General features: G+C 40.0%; 1 protein-coding gene across 7 annotated transcripts in view; it reads left to right on the plus strand.

Moving 5' to 3' along the window:
* Positions 1–1316: 1316 nt before the first annotated feature.
* Positions 1317–25049, plus strand: part of LOC133843220 (uncharacterized) — a 54502-nt gene continuing 30769 nt past the window's right edge. The window contains exons 1-3 of one of the 7 annotated variants that reach the window (XR_009894485.1): positions 1319–1513; positions 1590–2412; positions 19447–19511. Coding sequence is in view for 4 of the 7 variants with exons in the window: in XM_062276660.1 (XP_062132644.1) it covers positions 2241–2412; positions 19447–19511 (237 nt within the window). In the remaining 3 variants the exon portion in view is untranslated. Of the gene's footprint in view, positions 2413–4996; positions 5816–10826; positions 11625–19446; positions 19512–25049 lie in introns of those variants that run through there. The other 6 variants (XR_009894483.1, XM_062276660.1, XM_062276664.1 and 3 more) reach the window with 6 other exon arrangements.

Here is a 25049-nt window from a genome sequence, read left to right on the forward strand (position 1 = left end):
TTTTGGCCTAAAGCATGTGCAGCTTGTGCAATTAAAATAAAACTGTAACGACGGGAAGTCTTCTGTGGCAATAAAAACAATGCCACAAACTAACCAACTATGCAGCACGCTATCATAAATTGTGAAAAACACTGAACAGTAAGCATCAATGTACTCTCCTCTCTCTTTCGCACAGTAATTGCAATTCCCAATTAGACTTAGATAAGTTTCACACCACAATTTCTAACACGCTTCAAATTTAAATTCAAATTCACATTCACATTCGAAAAGTGCGCAGTTTGGCCGTTACAAGCGCTAGGACATAAAAGGTAGTACGCTTTTCCGGCAATAGATGGCAGCAGATGGCGCGTTAAATACAAAATTTATCGCCGCGGGGTTGCAATGCAAAACACTTTTCACTTTTTTTTTGGTTTTTGTTTTGGGTGCAGCGCTCACTCAACTCAACTGAGCTGAGCTGAGCTCAGTTCGTGGTGCCACACACTCATGCCACACACTTCACACACAATCTGCTCGCAGTCAATTTCAGACAACGTTGCACATAAAAATCAATTAACTTGCAATGATGTTGCAAATTTGTAGCGTTAGCTTTGTTGTAATGAAAATCGCCAGCATTTATTGGATTTGCCAAATGCCAAGCAAAACAAATAGAGAGGATGAAGGCAAAACAGGATGAACATGAAGAGGGGCAACCTGAGCTTTGACAGCCGTTTTTGCGTAGACGTTCAAATGAAATGGGAAATGGAAATCGATGGGGCTGCCGCTGTTTCAGTCGTCGGACACCTGCTGCGCCTTTGTGCTCCCCCCCATCCCAAAAGGCGTCTCTTGTTGCGCGTCTGTGACACTAATCTCCGCCAGCGTCGTCTGGCTGCCTAGCTGTCTGGCTGGCGCATCAATTATGTTAATTTGTCGCAGCAATTACAAGCACTTTTCTGTTGAAATTAAACTATGCGCTCAGATTCGATATTTTAAGACATCGTTTGACAGTTTTGTGGCGCGGCTAATGAAATGGAATGCTGCTCTCTACCATAATAAAGATAAATGATATTATGGCTAGGTTTAACATGAAATTTAATCAATTTTCAATTCGCATGCGACATCATATATCACACGATTCCCACTCACTTTAAACTCCACTCAAAGGCGAGTTTAGCGAAGACACAAACCTGTAAATCACTGCATTTCCCTAGCAAGGTTTCACTGCGATGTTTTCTAAGGACCTGGGAACAGTTCCGCAGCGAGGCGAATAGAAGAACATCGCTCAATATCATAGCATTTCCCCTGCGAAGTGTTTTCACTCAATGCGCACGAATCGCACTCAAAGCGAGAGAAACACGACACAATACAAACACAATACAAAAAGTAGGCGGAGCGCACTCGTCACACGCGAGTGAGCAGCTCAGCAGCAGCAGCAGCGACAGCAGCGACAGCTGGCGACAGAAAACATCGCATAAACATCGCCGACGAGTGAAATGCCAGCCACATGTTTTGCCCCTGCGACGAGCGTGTTTGCTGAGTGAGTTTTTTGAGTGGTTTTCTGTTGGTTTGGCTTTGAGCCAGCTAAGGGAAACCCTCCCTCAATCGCAGCGCAGTGGACAGCGAACAAAACAAAAAAAAAAGGGGATTGGAATATGGAATAGAATAGAATAGAGAACCCAACCCTTTGGCTAACCCTTAAACGTTGACACTTTTGTGCTGACCACACATTCCATCCACATGCCGCAGAGAGCGGGAGAGACAGCGATGTGAAGCGACAGCGACGGCGACGTGAAGCGAAGCGAATGGCAGGAAAAGCGATAGAGCACCATTTCCATTTCCCTTTTTCCATATTCAGTTGGCTGAGTTGTTTTTAGTGCGTGCGTCGTTTGTTTGTGTTGCGTTGTGTTGTGTTCTGTTTAAGCCTTTGGAACTCACCTCGCCATCCTCCCGCAACCCCTAAAACTCGTGCCTAACTGCGTAGCATAACGCGCTCAACCCTTTCCGTGTGTGTGCCCAAAAATCGAACAAGTTTTGAGCGTGCCACAACAACAACAATGGGCATGCAGCTTTTGCTTTTGTCTTCTTTTCTCAAGTGCCGGTCAAATTGATGCGTTTTTCCGCGACGGCGACGGCGGCAACAACTTTCGACACAAACACAAACAGTTTGCCGGCGTCGCTCGCGTTGAACAGAGAAACCCCAAAAGAGTTCGGCAACAGCTCCGATAACGATAACGATAGCCCCGATATACCTTAAAGGGTTAAGCATGTGGATGTGTGTGTGTGAGTGTGAGTGTTTAATAAAAGTGCGTAAATTTATTAAGCGGAAAATCAAAAGGGAGAAAAATCCAATAAAAATCAAATCCGAATTCAACGAGTTGAAGGACAATGGAAGTGAGTCATTTGGACACAGGCTGAAGGACATCACGAACTCAAATGGTAAATGAAAGAATCTTGAACGCGCAATTAAGCAATAAGAATTGACTTTCAATACATTTAGCATAATGAAGTTATCGGACTTAACAACTATTATAAATTCGAATTAAACTATCTAAAAATAAAACAGCAAAGCTTTTAAAACTTCACACACAACGAGAGACAAAAGACAGAGTCTGAAACAGAAACAAAAACAACAACAACAACAAATGAACGGCAAAAACTAAAACCGATTGTCGCTTTTAATGACATTTTAATGAGCCGCAAAATGAGCACCGATTTGGACTGAAAATTTATTAATTTAATTAAAAATATGCATGCGTGTATTTTGTTGCTGTTTTTGCTATACAAATTGCTATTGTTGTAAATTCATCATTCGATATTAGTTTATTTTAATTGCCTTCGACGAGGCAACAAAAAAAAAACAATTTGGACTTTGTCAAGCGGATGATTATTACATTTTGTGAATGGCCGAGGAGAGACACAATAGTTTATAGCCCCCCCACCAAATAAAGCGAAACCAGATTAAAACGGCTATTAAACGTGAGCTGTGAGTGCGAGATTAATGATCGCAACCACAACCAAAAATGGGAGGGAGACTGAGAAGAGAAAGAGTTCGAGTCTTGCTAATAAAATCACTTACAACATTCAAGTTAATTAATCAGGAGCTAAGGAAACAGAGTCTGACATGTGAGACGCGTCTCCTCAACTCCCACGCTCCAACTTTATCACTCATACGCCATGTGAGCGGCAATCACTTGCTAAAATGCACACAATTACATTTTCAAAATGGCGTCAAAAGTGCAATACACAAGCCAACAAAAAAAAAGCGATGTGAAATAGAGGAATTGCAGAAGCCGCAAAAAGAAAGACGACAACAACAACAACAGCAAGCAGCAAACTACTTGCATTTGCTCGCATATTGAGAGGGAGGTTCATCAGGGGGTAGTATGAGTTACAGGGGTTGCTCTCTTGCTGCACTCTCGCATTCTGCAGAGAGAGCGAAGCACAAACTGAGTTTAATTATATCGAGGCTAACGAGTTTTTAGATGGCGCACAGCGACTCAGCGAACCGTTAATAAGCATTTAATTACTCAGAGCGTGCGAGCGAGCGAGTGAGTGTAAAGCGCCAGAGCGAGAAGGTGCGAGGGAGTGCACAATACTACAGAGAGAGAGCGAAAGAGTAAGAGAGAGCGAATGCGAATGCGAAACACATCATCAGGCAAGAGCTTAACGATATGACGATGACACTCTCCTCCGTTTACCTCAGTCGCTGCTGTTGTTGCTGTTGCTGCTCTTGTTGTTGTTGTTGTTGTTGCTGTTGTTGTTGCTCGTGTTGTTGCTGTTGTCGTTGCTGTTGCTGCTGGCGCTGCGCCAGCGTTGCTACCTTCGCGCAGACGCTTGTCTTGAAAAGGGGGCGGAGTTTTTTTTTCCATTTCTTTTTTAGATATCAACTCTGCGCGCCACTTGACGTCCACCCACCAAACAGCCCTCCGCCTGCTGTCACCCCCGTCCCCCCTCTGCCCACTCTCTGCCACCTTCAACCTCAGTCGCAGCCGCAGCCGCAGTCACAGTCGCTATCACAGCCGCCCTTCTGCCGCTGCCTTCTGTCGCTGCCGTTGCCAGGGCAAATAAAAGTTTCATGTACAATTTTTTTTTTTCAGCTCAACCTCCCCCCTCTGTACCACCCCTCCCCCTCGCTACGTGCGCTCTCGCGGCGTCGCCTTTGCTCTCAGGCGCTTTGGCAAATTGTAGCCATATTGGATTTTTAGTACATTTTGTTCTTGTTTTCTGTTTATTTTTTGCGCCTTCTTTTCAGTGTGTTTTTTTTTGTGACTCAAATGCCGGTGGCTTCTGTGGGTGGTGCGCGAGGCGAGTCACCCTCATTTTGTGGCAGGGTGGCAGCGCATTTTTTCCCTTAAATCGCTCCTTCCCCTTCACCCATCTCGTTGTTGTTGCTTTTTTTTTGTATTCATGGCGTTTGCACATAAATTTTGTACATAGTGTGCGGCACGTGTATTGATGCCTGCTGTTGGTATTGGTGTGTGTAAGTGTGTGTGAGTGTGTGTGTGTAAGTGTGTGTGTGTTTAAAAGTGTTCGTGTTGCTTGCTGTTGCTAGGTGAGCTTTACAAACACTAACACTCTGCAATATTAAGTATACGTATTTTTATTCGCGTGACGCCTTCATTTGTGGCTTTGATTTACTTGCTGCTTAGATGCCGCTCTCTCTCTCACTCTCTCTCTCTCACTCTCTCTATATCTGTGTGTCTTTTGGCTCACTTTGCTACGCTCAGTCTGTTTTTGCACTTCTGATTTTCCCCACTTTTCTTTTTTTTACGTTGAGCGTTGAGCGCAACTCAACAACAAATTCGCTCGTTTGCTTCATTAGAAAAAATTGCCAGCTGCGCAGCGCTGGTCGCAGTCGACGTCGACGCTGACGTTGTCCTGCGGTTAACGTCGCAGCCGCTGCGGCTGCTCCATTTTTATTTTCAACACCAACAAACTGCCATTAATTTGCATATATGCACCAGTGTATGTGTGTGTGTTTGATTCTTTTTTTTTTGGCGGTTTGCGCAACCACCAACACAACACAAGCCAACGACCAGGGCCATGGCCAATGCCACCCCCTTTCCGTTCTTCTTCTGGTTGTTGTTGTTGCTCTGAGTTGGACGCTGTCGACGTCGCTTTGCCTTGCTCTGCATGGATCGTGCGCCGGCTACAAGTTCGTGCCCAGGCTCCGTGGTTTATCCTGCCGTATGGCCTTGTGCAGTATGACAACAGCAGCCGCTGTTGCCAGTTGCCAGTTGGCAGTTGGCAGTTTGCAGTTAGTTGCCGCAAGAGCGCGACAAATAAATCTTAGTCATAGTCAGCAGCAGGCTGTCCAGTTAGCCAGTCATCCAAACAGTCAGTGCCACAGTAAACCCCCAGTAAACCAGACGGCCAACTGACACTTGCAGCAGCCAGAGCAGCAGCCACATCGAGACGACGAGACAACGAGACAACGACGACGACTTTGCAACTTGAAATTGATTTATGGCGCAAATTTTATTGTCTGGTTCGGGACTGGAAATGTGTGTGTGTTTGGCTGTGTTGGTTTGGCTGGTGTCTGGTCTCAGATTCAACTTGTTAGCTGAACTAACTGAAACTGTAAAAAAGTGCGTATGTGTTGGTGAATTGTGCGCGTGTTGTTGTTGACTGAGTAGGGACAACACAAAAAGCGGAGGGAGGAAATCAAATCAAATAACTGAGTGCAACTTTGTACAGCAAATCGTTATAAATTTTAATGGCGCGCGAGTTGCGAATAAAATCATAAATTCCCAAAAACAAATAAACAACTGATCTAAGTGACAACTTTCGCTGCGACAACAACAACAACGAAATCACACACACTCAGAATGGTCAACAAGTAAGTCCTAATAACTGCATATTTGAAGCGTGACTCTTGTGATAATTGAATTTATATTTTAATACATATTAATAACATTAATTGGTTGCATCATTGTATATTTACGACATTTAAATGATGCGAATTTTATATTTGTGTTTGCTTCTCTCGCAAATATTTGATAATTGAATTTATATTTTAATACATATTAATAACATCAATATGTTTGTATAATCATTATATATTTATGTCATTTAAATGATGCGCTATTAAAGCTCAGCAAATTATATATTTATGTTTGCTTCTCTCTGTTATTATTATGATTAATTTATAACAAATTTGCACTTGTATTCATTGGCTATTTTTAAAACGGATTTTCTGCTTTTGGTTTTTAAATAATTCCTGCGTTATATTGTTTGGTTATTTGCTAACCAGTTTGTTGTTCAATTGATTATTTATATATTTAAATCAATTTCATTTAATACACATGACATTTGCCTTTGCTTTTATCATTTTGTTATTAAGTTAAGTCCCTTTGGGAGTTCAAAGTGAATGTCAACTTGTTTGCACCTGTTTCTCTCTGATTTCTTAATGGAAATTGCTTATTTGCTGAAGGAGAGGAAAACAACTTCGAACAATCTCACTATCGAATTAAATTGCTGGCTTGATTTTTCAACCTGTTCAATATTGATATTTCATCAGTTAAAGGTAAAAAGAGAATAATCACAGAGAGAGAGAGAAAAGAGTTCGTTGTGTACTTTGGTAAAGCGCATTACGCCATTCGCATTACGATGTCCAGCCGCTTATCAAGGACCACTTAAAAGCCGCCTCAGCTTCCCTTTACTCCTCCTCCACCTCTTCGAGTCGAATCGAGTCGAGTCCAATCTGTTCAGAGTTTACTTTTTTTGGGTGGTGCATTTCAGAACTGGACTTTCGACTCTCGGGGGATTTTGCAGCTTGGTAATGAAATGTTTCGTCATTAAAAAATACACACGAGGAGAGAAAGAGTGCAAGCAAAAAAAAAAAAAAAGCAAAGAAAAATATGTTCATTTTGTGTATAAACAAGAAGAACAAGTGAAATGCGTTCTCATATGTATTTATGATCATCATCATGATGAAGTTCTCCGTGTGTGTTTACTGCGTAAATAAAGGCGTGTGTTTCAGTCTGTGGCTGTGTCTGTGTCTGTGTGTGTGTGTGTGTATTAATTTATTGCTTGCATCAGGTGACGGTGACCCATTTAAAATTTAATGAAGCCGCCCTGAAATGCTCTTTGTGGTTGAGAGATGAGAAATGATTGCTGGGGAAACTGCAGCGATAAATTAATAAGAACTGCAGCAGAGATTCATTTTCTCATTTCTTCAATTAAATTCCCTTTTTTGAGAACCTTATCAACATTCATCTGCATGTTTGGCATTCATTAGTAAAACTTTCCATTCAAACTTTTCTCTCATCAAGCAAACACTTTGACGGCCAACTTCTTTTGCATTTAATTTCATTTCATCTGCAGTCTGATAGCTTTATGAATCAATTGCCGCTCCGCCCCCCACCTAGTCCTCCTCTTTAAGTCTCTCGGAAATTTATTCCTTTTAGTGGCATTCACTCTTTTCAGTCAATAATCCTTTTTGCCTTTTCTTTTGCCTCTTTGTTCAACCACTTCTTCTTCCGCTGTACCTTTTGCTTTGTGCTCGCTTTGCTTTTAATTTTCAGCTGATTTTTTGATTAATGCTTCTCTATCTATCTCTCTCTCTCTCTTTCTCTAAGTGTTTTTTGCTGACCGTTCTCGAGAGTTTTATGCAAATCGCCAGCACTTTAATTAGAAATAAAAAGGAGCAAAGAACTCCATTTGCTGTAAGGGGAGCAAGAAAAATGCCGTTAATTTGGCAACTCGCCGTTGCAAGTTTTGTCTTCCAACTTTTGCTCATTATGCTGATGATTTTTTCTCCTTCATCTTGTTGTTGTTCTTTTCGGGCGTTTTGGCTCTGTCGTTTTGTTTGTCATTTATAAATTGGAAAAGTTTTCTTAAGCAAATTATGGCATTTTTTTTTTTGGTGTTGGTGTTCGGAAACCCTTTGGTTTCCCTCTTTTCGGGTGGAAATTCGTTGCGCTTCGCCTCTCGTCATAAGACGAATTTATCTGCTGTAAATGCAAAGTAGCATCGCAACTGCGGCTAAGACCCTTTCGTCCTTGCCACAGCAGAAAAATACTGAATACAGAACAGACATACAAATTAAAGGGGGATTATCATCATTTCATCTTGTTGCCCCGACTCCGCACTTCGACTCACTCACGAAAGCAAAGCAAAAACCCTTCTCTGGCCATCGCTCAGCTGACGTTTCTCAACGACGACGACTGCGTCACATGGCTGTTTTGTCTGCCACTTTTTTCAGTTCTTCCTTTTTTTTTTTGTATTTCCTACTGCGACTCAGATTTGCCTCTTAAGATTCGGACTTCGCCAGACGGCATTGAGGTAGGCAAGGGTTAACATTGAGGCTTCAGGTTCCCAAGCGACAACGACGACGACGACGACGACGACTTCGAAGACGACGACGACGACTTTTGCATCCGTTTGGTGCATTCAACTTTATGCCTTTGATTTATTGTCGCTGCCCCCCTTTCCGCTGGCAAGGCAACGAAGCCAAAACAATGGATGCGATGCGATGCGATGTGCTGCGATTCGACTGAGAGAGAGAAACAAGCCCCTGTTCTTAAGCCAACTGTCTTTCTGTCTTATGTCTGTTGTCTGTTGTCTGTTGATCTGTAAGTAGGTCTATAGGCTACCGTGGCACTTTCGGTTTTCAGCCGCATTCACAAAACAAGAAGAACAACAAATACACGCTGCGTGGGTTTAGCACCGACAATGTCTGTGATTGTATTGTTATTGCTATTGTCTCTTTTGTGTCTGTCTGTGTGTGTGTGTTCAGCTTCCTTTTTGCCTGCCCTGATGATGTAATAAATATATGCGGCGACCCTTTTGTGCAGCATGTGAAAATGGGAACATGTGTTCTTTGCCGCAAAAACACTCAACGACGTCGACGACTCGTCGAAGAAGGGAAGTGCCATAAATACTCGTTGAAAATCTGTTGATTAGTGAGCAAATAAATTCTTGTCTATTTTGTGGTCATATCTCTCAGAGATTATGTAATAAAGATAAGCAGAGAACTAAAGGAACTGAAACAGACTCCTTGACTCTGTAATTAGCCATGAGGCAAAGGCAAGTGGCATTCTGTTTTTCTGGGCGTGTGAGTTTCAATTTCATTCAGCAATTCGAGACCCTTTTCACTTTTCAGTCTTGTGTGTGAAATCAGTGTCTGCCATGAATTCTAATGGTTTTCAGCAACTGCCAAAGTTTTGCCTGTTTTTGTCGGTTTTTGTGTGCTGCAAAAGTAGACCACAAAATTGTTGGTATTGCTATCACACTGCAACAACTTCCCCTCCTCCACAAAAAAGTGCAAACAAATTACCACACAAATTGTGACAAGCAGCACAACAAAGTTTCTTTTTACGTTTATTTTTTTGTGTGGGGCGGAATAGCGTATACGCCGCGTTGTCTGTCTGAGTATTCAGTCATTGGCTTTAGCAGATGTGCAGCTGACAAATGCCAAGAGTTGTTTCTGTTTTGTTTTTGTTGTGGTCGTGATTGACTTGCCGCAACTTGATTGATGACTCTTCTCTTGTCTTGTCTTCTCTTGGCGCTGTGCGTTGTGCATTCAGCTCAAAAATCCAATTCGAATTGTTAATTGAATCAAAATTCAAAGTATTGACTCCAAGATGAATGCCAGGTGTTATTTATTGAACTGCGCTGTTTATGCTTGAAGTGAGCATCACTTTTGTTTACCCAACATGATTAATTTGGTGCATCACTTGAAGCTACTTTCAAGCTACATTTGCTTTTTGGGTATACTTCATTGAATTGGCATTCAATATTGCATAATAATCATATAATAAGATGTTTATTACAAAATAAATTAAAATACAAATGTACATAACAACATGATTTATTTTCATACAACTTTTTAAATACTTAATTAATATATTTCAAAGCTTTTAGTTCTAGTTGCATAATATTAATATAAGAAGGTGTTCACTACAAAATAAATTTAAATATAAGTTTACAATATCAAACCATGATGAACATTATTTATCTAAAGCTGTTTTCAAGTAAAGCTCATTACCATTTTAGCAATTAAAAATGTAAAATCTTTTATAACTTTGATTATATTTTAATGGCTTATTCCTTAGCCTTCTTTTCTATATATTTAATGCTGCTTTTGAAGTACTTTTCTTAACATCCAAAGCACATTCTATCCCCAACTATTTTTGCAGTGCACTTTGGCATTTAATTGACGGCCAACGCTGCTCGCGATCCCGTCTCTCACATCAATCTTGTATCAGAATTCTTCACTTATTATTATTGCATGCAAATAGCAGCAACACTAAATGGCAGCAACACCCACAAATTATAATTGCAGCTGTTGCAGCAGGCAGCAGCAGCAAGTGGGTGTCGCAGAGAGAGAGAAACAATGCAATTGCCAATTGGTGTGATGATGATGTGAACAATGAGATTCACTCACAATTCACTCCAATAGTGAATATTCACTCACTCACTCAACGTTTTCCCCTTTTCGATGTGCATTGTGCGCTGTCATGCGCAAATCGAGTTGTGTTTTGTGTTTTGCTCGTCGCTGTTCTGTGGCAAATTTCCATGAGCTTTGAGCGCCTGGCGCAAATGTCACCTTCGATCGGCAGCTGAGTGAAACCAGCCCGCCCCATGTTGCAGTTGCTGTTGTTGCAACAAGAAACAAGAGTAGGCGCATCCAAGTCAAAAGGAAATGTCAGTCAGGCGACAAGCCCACAAACTGCTGCCACAACACAACAGTTGTTCTAGGGCTAATCCAGAGTCAGCAAAACACGTGCAACAGCAACTGCAACTGTGGCAGCAACTGTGGCAGCAACTGTGGCAGCAGCAACTGTGGTGAGTTCAGCTGGCTACAAAGCTGCAAGGCAACAAAAGTCGGGCAACATGTTGCAGTTGCAGTTGCAGCAGCGACAAGCAGCAACTGCAACTGCAGTCGCAGCTGCTTGCTAAATTGCAATTTCACAAGCTCTCGACGCCAGCAGCAACAGCAACAGCAACTGCGACCGAAGCAGCAACAGCAGCAGCAACGACAACGACAGCAGCGGCAGCGACTGCAAAAATTGTGCCGCCCGGCCTACAAGTCCAAAGCTGACGTTGCTGTTCGCTGTCGATTCCGATTGCGATTGCGAGTCCGACACCGACACCGACAACGAAACAGAGACGGAGACCGAGAGTCGCTTTTTTAGCAACCCAGTTGCTGTTTGCCGCATTCGCATTTCGGCTTTCGTGCCGCGCGGCAGCCAAAAAAAAAAGCAAACTAAAAGCCCAAGAGAATTCTCTACAGAACTTTTTTGCACGCGTGTGATTCAATCGAATACGAAGTTTAAGTATCCTAGCGGGAACTCAACCCAACAAATTATAGCGTGTGTTTTCTGTGTGTGTGAGAAACTGAACTGAAAACTGAAACAAAACTAAAACTAAACTAAAAACTGAAAACAGAAAACTGAATTGTTGTTCCATAATCGTGCCGTTTGCCAATTGGCGACGGCAAAAGTTTTGTGACCTTTTTTTGGCGGAAACATTTCGAGAGGAAATTGCATTTTGCACTTTGCATTTTCCACTTTTGCACATCGCATTTTGCATTTTGCATTTAACATTTCTCAAATTTTGTGTGCGAAGAAAGAGTCAAGTTCATAATTTTGACTCTGTGAACATTTTGTGAGTCGACTTGTTAAATATTCAAAACAAAATTGGTGAGTTTTAACTTAAAATCGAAAAGCAACTGTGAAACAATATTAATTCTGAATATAACTTAATTAAAATTACTTTATATGGAAACATTATTTTTATAAATTTATGTTTATATGGAAATGATATTCTTATAAATTTCTAAGCAGAAGTCGAATCATATTTTAGCGCCAATTATATACAATTTTATATTTGCAGTGTAGATTTTTTTATCGAATTATATTTTAGCGCCATTTATATCAAATATTATATCGACAAAGTGTAGATTTTATTTATGGAAAATTATATTTATATAAAAAATAAATAAATATGGCAATTCAACGTCATCGAGACATTTATGAATACAAATATTTTGGTTATTTATTTAGTTTAGTATTTAATAAAAAAAAACTCTTAGTCAGCATTTATCAATAGTTTATTCATCTGTGTACAATGCAAACCATAAATTTGCTTGTCATATTTTCTAAAAAAAACGTCGATTTATTTATTACTTTAGTGTCTGGTTCTATCCTATAAATATATTCAAATAAAATGTGTATTTAATATGAAACAAATTTGTTGTGCAAATTCATGCAAGTTGCCATAAATTGGGAGACAAATTCCAGCTAAAAAGTTTTAGTTTCAAATGTCATAACAAGCATTTTAAAATCGAATTGACAAGCTTAAATTTATAAATTTTCACAAACAATGCGTAAAGCGTTGTTTGTTGTTTTGTGTGCGATTTATTTGTTTGCAAAGCATAAAAGAAAAATCGTTTAATTATTCTATTAATATTCAATTGGCTGTCAGAGCTCGTTTAGTTTTCGAAGTGTTTGCCAGACACACAGAGATGGAGACGGAGACAGCTTAAGCTTAAGAAACCACATATCATCAGCAACTACGAAATTCTGTTGACTGCTTAGCAGCTGTCTAACAATCAGTTTCAAGATAAATGTCAAGCGGCCAAGCCAACTTCTTCTTCCGGCTGTGGTCGACTTCCAAGTCTAAATTCCCAGTCTCAGCCTCAGACTGAGTCTTCGTCTTCGTCTTTGTAGCACACATGCGCAGCGAAAAGACCCCGAGCTCAACCCAGACCTCGACACTAATACCTTGAAACGAGTAATCACAATGCAGACACAGAATACACAACATACAGATACTCGCATGTTGTTGGCTACGAGAGCCATAATCGTCAGCTTCCTTTTGGTCAGCGCCATGGCGCTGCTTCCTGCACGACAACACAAACAACAACAACAACGAGAACAGCAACAACAACAATAATAAATAATGCTAGAGCATTGCAGTTGGCATCTCTATCTCTGTCTCTGTTCGGGGCTGTCTAATATAATTTTGAAATAACTCAACTAAGCAGCCACTACTCGAGTGGAGATGAAGACAAAGTCTTTGGGCCAAGTGGCCCATCGAAATGCCAAAAGCATGTTAGAAAACACAAACACAATGATTGCAGTCGCAGTCGCAGTCGCAGTCCAACAACAAAGTTAACAGTTGCCCAGTTGCCCAGTTGCCAGGCGGTCGTCTTATTGAGCCACAGCCAAAGCTAAAGCCACGCCAAACAAAACAAAACAAAGTAAAAAAGCAGCTAACTAAACTAACCAACGAGACGCAAACAACGACAACAACAAATGGGGGAGAAAAAAAGGGATAAGCCGGAAAGCAACACGGAACCCAAATTAATACAATAATTGAAGCCAATTTAGTGTAATTTTCTTCAATTTCGTTACTGCTGCTGCTGCCATTGTTGTTGTTGTTATTGTATTGCTGTCTAGCCATTGACTTTGCCAACTATTATCGCATTTGTTTGGCATTTGGCCACTTCACCATCCCGTCGAACTAAACCTCTCTCTCTCTCTTTCTCTCGATCTATCTATCTTCTTCCTTGCTCGCTTGTAATCTGCTCTCAAATAACTTCAACTTCATTTTCCAGAGCCATTCGCTTGTTCTCCTCCAATTGCAGCTGCAACCACACCCAAATCTCTAGTTTATTCACACATTTTAGTGTGCTCTGTTTTTTTGTGTTTTATCGTTACCTAATTAAATTAAGCCAAAAACAAACAGGCTGCAGTTGCTCTTTGGCCAGGTGAAAGTGGCATCCACTCCAGCTGAGACCTTTCACAAACACACAAAAAAAAGTGTTCGCGGTCATAAAAACCACCAGTTCGATAGAGAATTTAGTTTTATTGTGAAAGACTGTGGAAAATAAATAAAAATAAAAAATAAATAATACATGTATAAACAATTTATGCTCAAATTTTATGGTCGAAATAACATTCAAAAATTAAATGCAAATAGTAATAGGAAACATAAAAAAGTGCCATAAAAGCTGCAACTCAATAATATCTTTCGTATGTTGAGTCTCATGCATATTACTATTATTATAATTTTTATTAGCCAGCATTTCTTATGTCTAAAGGTATAGAAATTGTTATACAACTTTTATAAGATATCAAGTTCTTAAGTTTGCTCTTAAAACTAACCATGACTGCATTAAACATCGCTATAAAAGAGTGTTTGTTATTAACATGTTCGCTCTCGTCAGCGTTAAGTAATCTTGTCACACGTCAATTCGAATCTCTCAATTCCATTTACAATGTAAATGCTGAACACATATTTTTTTAATCAGAGAAACCTCAACTCTCGAGTGAGCCAAAAATAACATGGCAACATGGGCAAATACAAGTATTAATAAAAACTGAAAAACTGAAATTAAAATTTGTGTTTTCCTTTTCATTTTTGCTATTTCCATTTTGTTTTTTTGTTTCCTTTTTTTTTGTATTTGTGTATTTGTGTGTTGCGCTGCTTTTGCGAAAATTGTTTCAGTTTTTCGCGCTGCCATCGTTGTTGTAAATTGTAATTTGAAAAACATCACCGCAAACTGTCAAAATGCACTGACATTTACAAATTATTTTGCTGGCAGCAGCCGTGGGGTGCCTGCAACACAGCAGCAGCAGCGGCAAATGAAATGAAACCCATTGGCAGCAGCTTTGGGCAGCATGTTGAACGCTGAATGTTGAATGCGGACCGCGTTGCGCGCTTTTTGACGCTTTGAAATGCGAAATGGAAGCGGTCACCGTTAATTTGCGTCAACGGGCTAATAAAGTTTCGTGTCGCCTTTTTGCTTTTGATTTGGCTTTTTGGCATTTCGCGATATACACATGCGAGTATCTATATGTTTTTGGCTATTTGGGGACAGCAACGACGATGACGACGACGACGACGACAAACTTGCCTAATGCATGGCTATAGATACATGCAAAGTATCTTTGACTGCATCTGGCCAGTTATAGCCGTGTCTCTGCGGTATGCCAAATGGCCAACTAGCAAATTAGCCAAGGCAATCACACACATATGAAATGCTGACATTTCAATAGGAGAAGCCAGCAGCTAGAAAGGAGCCTCGTGGATACTTCCGCTGACTGGACAACAACAAAAAAGAGCAAAGGGCCGCATCTGCATCTTTTAGTTCAACTTTGTAGCTGCCTGAGGCTCTTTATAAAATTCCGATTACCCATTAATTGCCTTTGATTGAGCACCTGAGCTGCTGTTGCTGCCGTTGCCGTTGCCGTTGCAACAAAGTATCAATGAACCTTCCTTGCGCCGCGGGCGATGCAACCGAATAAGTGAGGATCGTTTGTCGTTGTTGTTGTTGTTGCTGGTCGTTGCGCAAGGTGCAAACTGGCTGCATAGATTGGACCTGAGACTGAGACTTGAACTGAGCCCTAGCTGTGCCCACATCTGCCTATCTCACTGCCAGGCTGTCTATCCATCCGTCCGTCCGTCTGTCCGTCCGTCTGGTTTATGGGTCTGCGTGCCTAGGAGTGGCCGTGCCTAATAGCAGATGAGTACACAGACGAAGCACGAAGATAAAGCAGCAGTGAGCAAAGCAAGAATACCAACCAAATATGTACAACAACAACAACAACAAAAAACGAGAGAAAAAATGAATTATGATTTGACGGTAGGCATTTAATGGATGGCCATGGATCTTTGACTCGAAAATATTCTCGTTTGGCGCCAACAAATTGACAGCTGTAAGCGTCCGTCTCCCTCTCTCTCTCTATAGCTGCCTCTCTCTCTCTTTCCAGTCACTGCCAAGTTATTCTGCTGGACAGGTGAATGCTATTTAGTTAGAATGCCTTTTGTCTCGCTGTCTGTCTGACTCCGTGTTTCTCTTCTTCTGCTTTTTTTTTCTTCTCTCTAATTGAATTTACTTGCCACGACAGAGCGTCGCATTGTCTTGTGACGTGGCGTGCAATGTGAAAGGAAGTGCAACACCAGCCAGGCAGCTAAGCAGCCACTGAAAAGCATTCAAAATTGGAGCATGACAGCAGAGTTGATGGATAGGTGTTGCATTGTGGTTGACTCGCGTTGAAAGTGCCACACTGAGAGGCAGGTAGAAAGAGAGAGGTGAGAGCTGATCTAGTTGCCAAAGGTCAGAGAGCAGCTCTTAAAGTTGCAAGTGCAAAACAAACTCTAAACAAGTTGGCCAATTAGCTGATGTCTCAGTTTGCGGATCCTTTTACCAGCCAAGTACGCCCACACAGTTCAGATCTCTGTGGGAAGACGCTTGGGCGTTGCAAGTTGCTGTCGTAGTTGTTGTTGTTGTTGTTGCAACGACAATAACAATGGCAATAACAACATGTTTTTGTTTTGGGCTATAAAAATGTTGAAAACCCTAAACACATTTAATGGCCACAAGCAGCTAACTGCTAAATGCTAAAAGGGGCAACACCGCCCACCTATAAGACAGAGCTTATAAACAATGGCAATGCATAAATTTCGTTGCCACAAAGGAGACGAACTGAAAAACTCATTAGGCGCATCGCCTACGAAAACATAAATGCAATAATATTGTTCAAAATTACGAGGCTAATAACATAAATTCCCAACCAGCGACGAGATACGACGACGACGATGTCGATGTAGGAGGAGGAGGAGGAGGAGGAGGCAACCAAATGCAGTTTTGTATCTATGAGATACGCACTGCGCTCAAGTTCATTATGTAGTACGCAGTGTAAGCGCTGGTTGGTCGCGACTTTATCCCAACTTATGGCACAGTAAATATGACCAATAAACATAAACTAGGCGAATTAATTGAGATGGCTAGCGAAAAGGCTCCGCTCGACCAGCATTTTGGAGTACACGGCTCATAAAGCCTTGAAATTATGCATTCTGTAGACACATGTTGCACCTGCAGCACACATTCGGATACATTAGAGTCGCGTTTGGCCAACGCAAAAGTCAAAAGCAGCTACCTGAAACTGAAACAGAAACTGAACAAAAGGCCGCGTTTTTGGCCGAGGCCTCTAATTGAGTTTTGAGAGTCGTTACACTTCATCGCAATGGGAGTAAATTAAACTGTCATTAGTTTACCCTTTGGCACTTTTGTCGCCCCGCTCCCGTTCCCCTTGCCCCTTCTCACCACCTCTCCTCAGCTGGTGTTGCGAACCCGATCCAAACGATCTCAAACATGTGAAGTGGCGCGTTTTTTTTTTTCGTCTGTCTTTTTTTTTGTTATTTTGTGTGTGTTATTTTTTTCGTCTTTCTTTGCAGCCGTAATAATTTTGTAGGTTTTACGAGTGCCGCCAAGACAATTAGGCATTTGTTGTGTGTACACACACATACATGTGTGTGTGTGTGTGTGTGTTGCCAAGTGTGGGCATTTTGTTTAGCGGCTTTTGACGCTTTGATGTGCGCAACTGAAAAACGCGCGCGAGACGCGCGACTCGCGAGTCCGCAACGAATCTAACGCCTTTTCAAAACTTTGTTAGCTACATGGCTTTTAACTTTTTGTTTCGTTGTTGTTGTTGTTGCTGGTAGTGTTAGTGTTAGTGTTATTGTTGTTGCTGCATGCTGAAGATTTATTTTTCCATTATAGTGTGCCGACATCGACTTCGACATCCACATCGACATCATTGTGGGTGTCTGTGCCTTGACACAAGCCATTGGGCCATGACGTGCACAAAACAATAACAACAGCAACACTTAGAAGAACAACACTAAATACAATAGCCACATTTAGCTTGCCATCGAAGATGATTTGTAGAAACTGAATTCTGAGACTTTTGTCTAAGACGCGTGAGAAGAAAGCACTACAGAAAAAAAAAACTGTATTTAAATGCTAGTTTTAATCCATAAACATTTTAAAAATAGAACAACTAAATAGTCGGCACTAAGCGGAATTCTTTTGAAATCTAACCAACTAATTAGCTCGTTGAGCAAACATCCAACGATTCGACGCGTTTTTCACGCATTTCACAAAGCAGCACGTAAATCAATTGACATTTTTTTTCCTTGCCTGCACTTTGTGTTCAAAATAAAACGAAATAGCTATATTAGTTTTCATTTTGTATACGAATACTGCTGCAATTAGCCACGTTAGTTGCGCGTTTCGAAGGCGTTTTTAACCACAGCGAATGCCGTATTCAAATTTCGCATTTTTACTACCCAAATCATTGGCTGGGCCAACGCGTTTTGTTGCGGCCTGTGGCCAATGCATAAAATTGTCCAACACCAAAGTCGTTTGACAGATTGAAGACCAAACTGACTGGCTGACATATTGACTAGCCCACATCAGACAAATCCGCAAGCAGTTTATTGCAGTGGGCCATAAAAAAGGAAGCCACCCAAAAGGCGCGCACAAACTAAGCCGTTATTGTTGTTCTCTTTTTTCTCTTTTTCTGTCGTTTTTGTTTGCCATTTTTATTTTATGACTAAGCTAAAAGTTATAAAAACCACTTTTTAATTCAAATGCGCTACAAAATGTTATAGACCATCAAATGATTTGCATAAACTGTTGTCAAGGCACGTGTCACTCACAAAAAGCACAAAAAGTACAAAACTGCAACTGAAACATAGATTTAAATGGGAACTTCAAATGCGAGTGGATTATAAATTTATATGGCAACAGAAAAAGATTTGAATGTACAACAATATTCTAAATGTAGTTATACAAATTAAGCAAATTCACAGCACATTTTGTTGTTAAGAAAAGGTGTAAATTAAGACAGAGAAATCATTTGAAACATATGAAAAAACTCAACTAATATTTGTTTCAGAAAAGTGTGGAAAAGAATTAAAATATGTTAACACATAGTAAAACAATATTCAAAATGTAATTTGACATTCAGAAAGGTTTTAGTAAAAAGTGTTATTAAATTCAAGATAACATAGATAATCTAATTCTTATCCACAAAAATGTTTTAGAAAATGGAAATGATTAGAATTAGAAGGCAACGCTGGCAATTTTATATTTAAACACTTTAACTATGCAAACACTAGGCAAAGAAAAACAAAATCTTTTTCGCTTTTTTTTCTTGGCTTTGCCTTTTGTTGTTAATGATTCACTTGCCGTTGATATTGTTGATGTTGTTGTTGCTGTTAATGACTTGACAGTAAAGTAGCCTACACAATTTATGGCAAACTTGTCCGCCTACAATCAGTTTTCATTCACGAATAAATGTGAGTGTTTGTGTGTGTTTGTTGGCGAGTATGTGTGTGTGTTTGTGTTTTTAATGCCTTCGTCTAGTTTGGTTTTTTAATTGAAACATTTTTGACCATATTTTCTTAATGATCTGACATGACATGGCGTCTGTTTTTTACTCTATTCATTTATGTGTGTATGTGTTTGCTTTCGACTTTATAAATTTAACGTAATTTTGGCTAATTTAAAACAGCAAACTAAAATACTATACAAATGGCTTTGACATATACTCACACACATACTCTGCTCACATGTATCATTATTATAATTTGTACATTGTGCGCCTTTCTCTATCTCATTTACTCACTTCACCTCTCTCTCTCTCTCTTTCTTCTCGTTTATTGCAGTCGCCAGCGCATACACGAAAAAAAAACAACGCCAACGCCTTTGGGCCACAAGCTGCAAATGCTGGGTAAGTTTTCATTATTGTTGCCTTCAATGTTGTTGCTCTTTCCGAGCACTTTTATAGTCACTTGTCGTTAAAGAAAAAAATGTGTTGAAAATGTTTTTTTATGACACGAAATGAGCAGGGCCATAAAATTGAGCCGAGTGAGCAATATAACGATGTGCCTGCCTTGCGGCTTGTTAAATTCTGCAAATGGCATTTGCATTTCGTATGCAGCAGCCAAACTCAACTCAACTCAACTCAACTCAACCCAAACCCAACCCAAAGCAAACAATATTCCACATCAACAACAAACATCAACGGACACTGAACTGCACTCCACTTTCCACAAACTGTGACTCTTTTGATGTTGTTAAATAAAACACAAAACCATATATAATACAATATGCCCAGTATTATTTACACAATGAGGCATAAATCAGCATTTCAATAAAAAGTACTCAAATAAGAACCGCAAACATACTAAAAATATACCGAAAGACTATTTATGGTATATTTTCACAATACAGTGGCATACACTATGGTATATTAGTAATGTATCAATATACCTCAAATAGTCTTCGATATATTTTCAGTATTTTACGGTATATTAATTTCAGTATTATTTACACAGTGAGGCGTAAATCAGCATTTCAAAATAGTTGTATCAAAAGTACTCAAATAAAATCAGCAAACATACTAAAAATATACCAAAAGACTAATTATGGTATATTTTCACAGTACAGTGGCATACACTATGGTATTTTAGTAATGTATCTATATACCTCAAAGAGTCCTCGATATATTTTCAGTATTTTGCGGTATATTTATTTCATATAATTTCTAGTACTTTTGCTGTATATTAATTTAGTGTATTTTTAAATCAATACTGCACTATTTTGCTTTTATTCAAAAAGTATTTCACATTTTCAAATTCAAACTAAAGATTTTTATTTGTTGAGGACTCTTTTCAATATTAACAATTCTTTTAAAAATACAAGATATCTCTCTTGAACATATAGAGTTTCATTCACCGATTCGCAATTTATGACTTCATTTAATTTCCCATAAATATCTTTAGCGCTGCCAAATAAAATCCAATTACATTCATAAAACAAAATTATTTAAAAGTAATCCCACAATTATATGGTTATTTTTGAGAGATTTGCAATCAATCAATGCAGATACTACAATTATGGCTGGTGTTGAATTTGCAACGATTAGCGCAACTACAATTATATTCGATGGTTTATTTTTAAGCATTTGACCTTAGCTCACATTGATTGACCTTTAAGACTGTTATCATTTGATTGATGATTGCGCTGTTGTGCGCCACTGTTGTTAAGCTGTGGCAAGTTTTGCTTCTGTTCAACTTTAAACCTTGCCAAATTGAAAGAAGAAGGCAAAAACAACAGCAATCGAGAGAAAAAAAAGAGTATAAAGATAACGACGCAGATAAAGACTACCATAATGCCAACTAATTGAATTGATTTATGCATGTCGCGCATTTTAATGAAGTATTTTCCCGCTGCTTCGGTCACTTCAACGATTTGATTAATTTGAATTTATTTAGTTTCGATATTTGTTGCCATAGCATAATTTTCGTTTTTTGCTCTATCAATTTCAATGATGATGGCACATTATAAGTTTCATCTGTGTTTGTCCGTTGTCTGTTTTGTGTCCACACTTGCTATTATTTATTTATTTATGCATAGCCCAGACTGAAGACTGAAGACTGTTGCCAGCTGAGTCAAATAAGAGAGAAAAAGAGAGAGAGAGAGACAGGATGGAGACGTAGGTGGCAGAGCGAGTTGAAGAAGGAGGCGGAATTGATTTATGCCTGGCACTTTTTATGGCCATTTTGTTGGTAATTTATTAACAAGCTTGTTAACAACGTCGTCTGGCCAATATGCAGATGCAGATACCAAAAAACTTGCAGTCTCAGAGTCTCAGTCTCAGAGTCTCTCAATGTGAGGTTAAAGGCCATGGCTGTTGCAGTGGAGTAGCTGCGAAATGGCAACAGCAGGTGGCTTACAGGCTTGTCCGGCATATTTATAGAAAGTTTTATGGCCAAGAGGCCTGCACACCTGCAGTTGGCAGTCAATTTGAACAAAAGCGCGCACTCTTAAATATTTAAACAATAATTTAAAGAGTCGCAGAGAATGGGAGAAGTGCGATGTGTAGTTCTTCAGTTCGATTCTCCGCATTCACATGATTTGTTTGCACAACCGCGTGCGCGGTAGCCAAGTGGAGTCAAGTGGCCAACTTGCTTAAAGTTGGTAGTTAGCAGTTGGTAAAGTTGGCAGTTGCCAGTTGCCAGTTGCCAGTTGGCAAGTTGGCCAAGGGAAGGGCCAACGATTGCTGCTTAAATATTCTAAATATTTGCTAAATAATAGTGAAGACAGCAATCGGAGTCGAACCAGTGGCAAGAGGCTAGTGAAGCGTAGGCAAACATGGCCCATGGCTGATGGCTGATGGCTGATGGCTGATGCCTGATGGCTAATGGCAGTTGCTTTTGGCCCGTTTAAATAGCGGCTACTATTTGCGTAGCAAAGTGTACCCAAGACCCAAGCGACAGGCAGACAACACACACACTCACACACACACACACAGTTTTGACTGGCTGTCAAAAGACAGACAGAAGCCACTGTCGATATGGCCAAGTACTTGAGCTTTTAAGAGTTTTATGTTTTTACTTCACAAACTTTTCATTTCGTTGGGGTCAAGTTAAACAAAGAGACAGAGAGAGAGATAGATCAGACTGTTATGCTAATGGCTATCGCTCGATTTGAGTTGAGCCGAGTTGAGTTGACTAACTGATTTATCAGTGCAACAATCTAATTTCAATTGTGTAGCTGAGCAGCTAAACGAATGGCTCAACGGCTTTAACGACTATCGGCTAACGGCTAGCGGCTAACGGCTTTAGGCCAACTGGCTTTGGACCGTCGTGTCAGCGGCAGCGCCAAGTTGTCAACTTAATTTACAGCTAACATGTGAGCTACAAGTTCGCGGCGATTGAGCAAGCGATAAAAAGTATTAATTTCATAGCTCGATGCAATTAACATAAACCGGACAGAGAGACTGAATCGATAGTTATAAATATGCAAATATGTTTGGCTAAATAGTTCAGATTACCAAGAGAGAATGCAATAGTATCTTTTGAGTATCGAGATCTTGCAGATACATTTTGTATCTATTGGTAATATTTCTGTTATTGATACGAATGCAGTTTTCATGCGGCACGAGCGCCGAGCACCGAGCGTCGACATTTGGCTGACAAATGCGCTGACGTGTTTGACTAAATGGCAATGCACCGCAACACTTGCCAGACACTTGGCAAGTGCCAGAGAGGGGGCGCCATATATAGTATATACTACTAACATATATAATGCTTGAAATCGAGAAAACGTATCATCAATTGGCATGCATTTGCATAATTGGAAGTGAGTTGCTCAAATGCCACCGCAGCCATAAAAATCACAAACTAAAGGTTAGCATATTCAGAATGATAATGGAATCGATTAATATAATTCGAATGCAACACACACACATACACACAGAAGCGCACACTTTGCAGCTTAACGCACACACTCTCAATGAGGATATCACAACGGAAATCTTAAATCTAAATATTTGAAATCAAAAATCAGGTTCACTCGAAATCAGGTTAACAAATCACAAGCACACACAAAACAATATTCCCCCGAAAATATATAACGAGCACATAAAAATCGTATTCAAAATACATTAATTTTTACAGCGATTCGAACTATAAATATGCCAATAAATTGCCACAATATATAATCATAAATAAGTATTATTATCGACATATCCCATCCCATACTCATCGCCCAAGATCTCCTCCATTCATTCTCGGTGATGTTTTTTGTATCTTTTGTTTTTTGTCGAAGACTCAACTTGAGAGCTGTCTTATGCCATTTCAAAATCGAAATACGCGCACTTTCCGGCGAAATGACAAAATTGAAAGCCTCGACTGTAGACAACACAGTCATAAAGTTGACGTGCATAGACGGTTGAGACTAAAAGATACTCATTAATATGACTATATGACAGCAGGAAATGTATCTAACAGGCAGAAGGAAGTTGTTTTAGATGACAATCTAGTATATTTTGAGCTTTATTGCATATTTCGATATACTAAGAATGACATTCGGTATATTTTAGTATTTATGCGGTATATTATTCGGTATATTTTAAGAATTCAAAATGTGTAGTACTTCATGGTCTTTGGTATATTTTAGTATTTTATTGTACAATATTTGGTATATTTTAGTATTTCTGCGGTATATTATTCGGTATATTTTAAGAATGTGTAGCGCTTCAACGATATACCAAATATGGACTTCGGTATATTTTAGTATTTTTATTGTATGGTATTTGGTATATTTACTGTTTTGCTTTTACTTAAAATGTGAAGCGAGTATTTCAAAGTCGAGCACACTTGGCTGTAGCCTTTTTACTTTTTAGACTTCATATAGAACTAATAAACGCATTTAGTGTATTCTATATTTTTATCATGCATATCACCATTATCGGCACATTCAACTTTTCTATACACGTATTCGAGGGTATCCATATTTTATCAAGTGTATGACTCGCACTTCAGAGCCCGACAAAAGCGACAACAGCAGCAGCAACAACACAATCGATAAACAATTTCAATAAATCGTGCTAGTACAATAAAAGTAAATTAAACGCTTTTGGTTGCCGCGCTTCTGTCGAGTTGTGTCTCAATTTGCCGGACCGGTCAGTTCCAGTTGCCAGTTGTGAGTTGCCCATTGTCAGTTGCCAGTTGAAATATTCACGTTCATTGCCAGTGGCCAGATCTGTGATGAGGTGCCGCAATATGCGTAAGTTAAGTGCCCAAACGTGGCCCAAAGGAGGCAGCCGCAACAACGTCAACATCAACTTGAGCTCTTCACACAATTACATGGAAGCTGCCAAAAACCAAAAGAAAAAAAAGAAGCTGAAGAAGAAAAACAACGAACAAAGAAGAAAAAAAAAAACTTTCTACATTTTGTCGGCTCAAGGGCTAACCAAAAAAAAGAAAAAATAAAATACAATAACAACAACAAGTTTGAGACCCTTTTTGGCTTTTTATCTTTTGCTGGGGCGTCAATGAAATGCAAATGCTTAGCCTGCTTCTTCTCCTCGTTGTTTTTGGCTGCTTATCAGAAATCTATTGGCCAAAAATGTTGGCCAGATAAGCAGCGGCCTTTCTCTTATTTCGTGTTGCTCCCTTTCGGCTGGTTTTGCGTCCGTGTTGCTATTAAGCCATAAAACGCATGCAAATGAAGGCGTTGAAATGCGCATGGCCAAGCCAACAGCAAAGGAACTCGCTTTGTGGCTTCAGTTCTGGGCCATTTTGCGCCTGCTTAAAGGGCGCAAAAACTAACGCGCTTTGCCTGCAGATGAGAAGGCGACGAACACAGAGCAGTGCAGAGAGGAGAGTGGTGTGTGGAGAGGAGAGGAGCGGGGCAGCTGCCGTCTGGTTGCAGTGGCAGCTTTGCTGGGGGTAACTCGACTGTTGTGCCACCGGCTGAC

Source organism: Drosophila sulfurigaster, chromosome 3 (assembly GCF_023558435.1).
Source record: "Drosophila sulfurigaster albostrigata strain 15112-1811.04 chromosome 3, ASM2355843v2, whole genome shotgun sequence".
NCBI classification, from domain to species: domain Eukaryota; kingdom Metazoa; phylum Arthropoda; class Insecta; order Diptera; family Drosophilidae; genus Drosophila; species Drosophila sulfurigaster.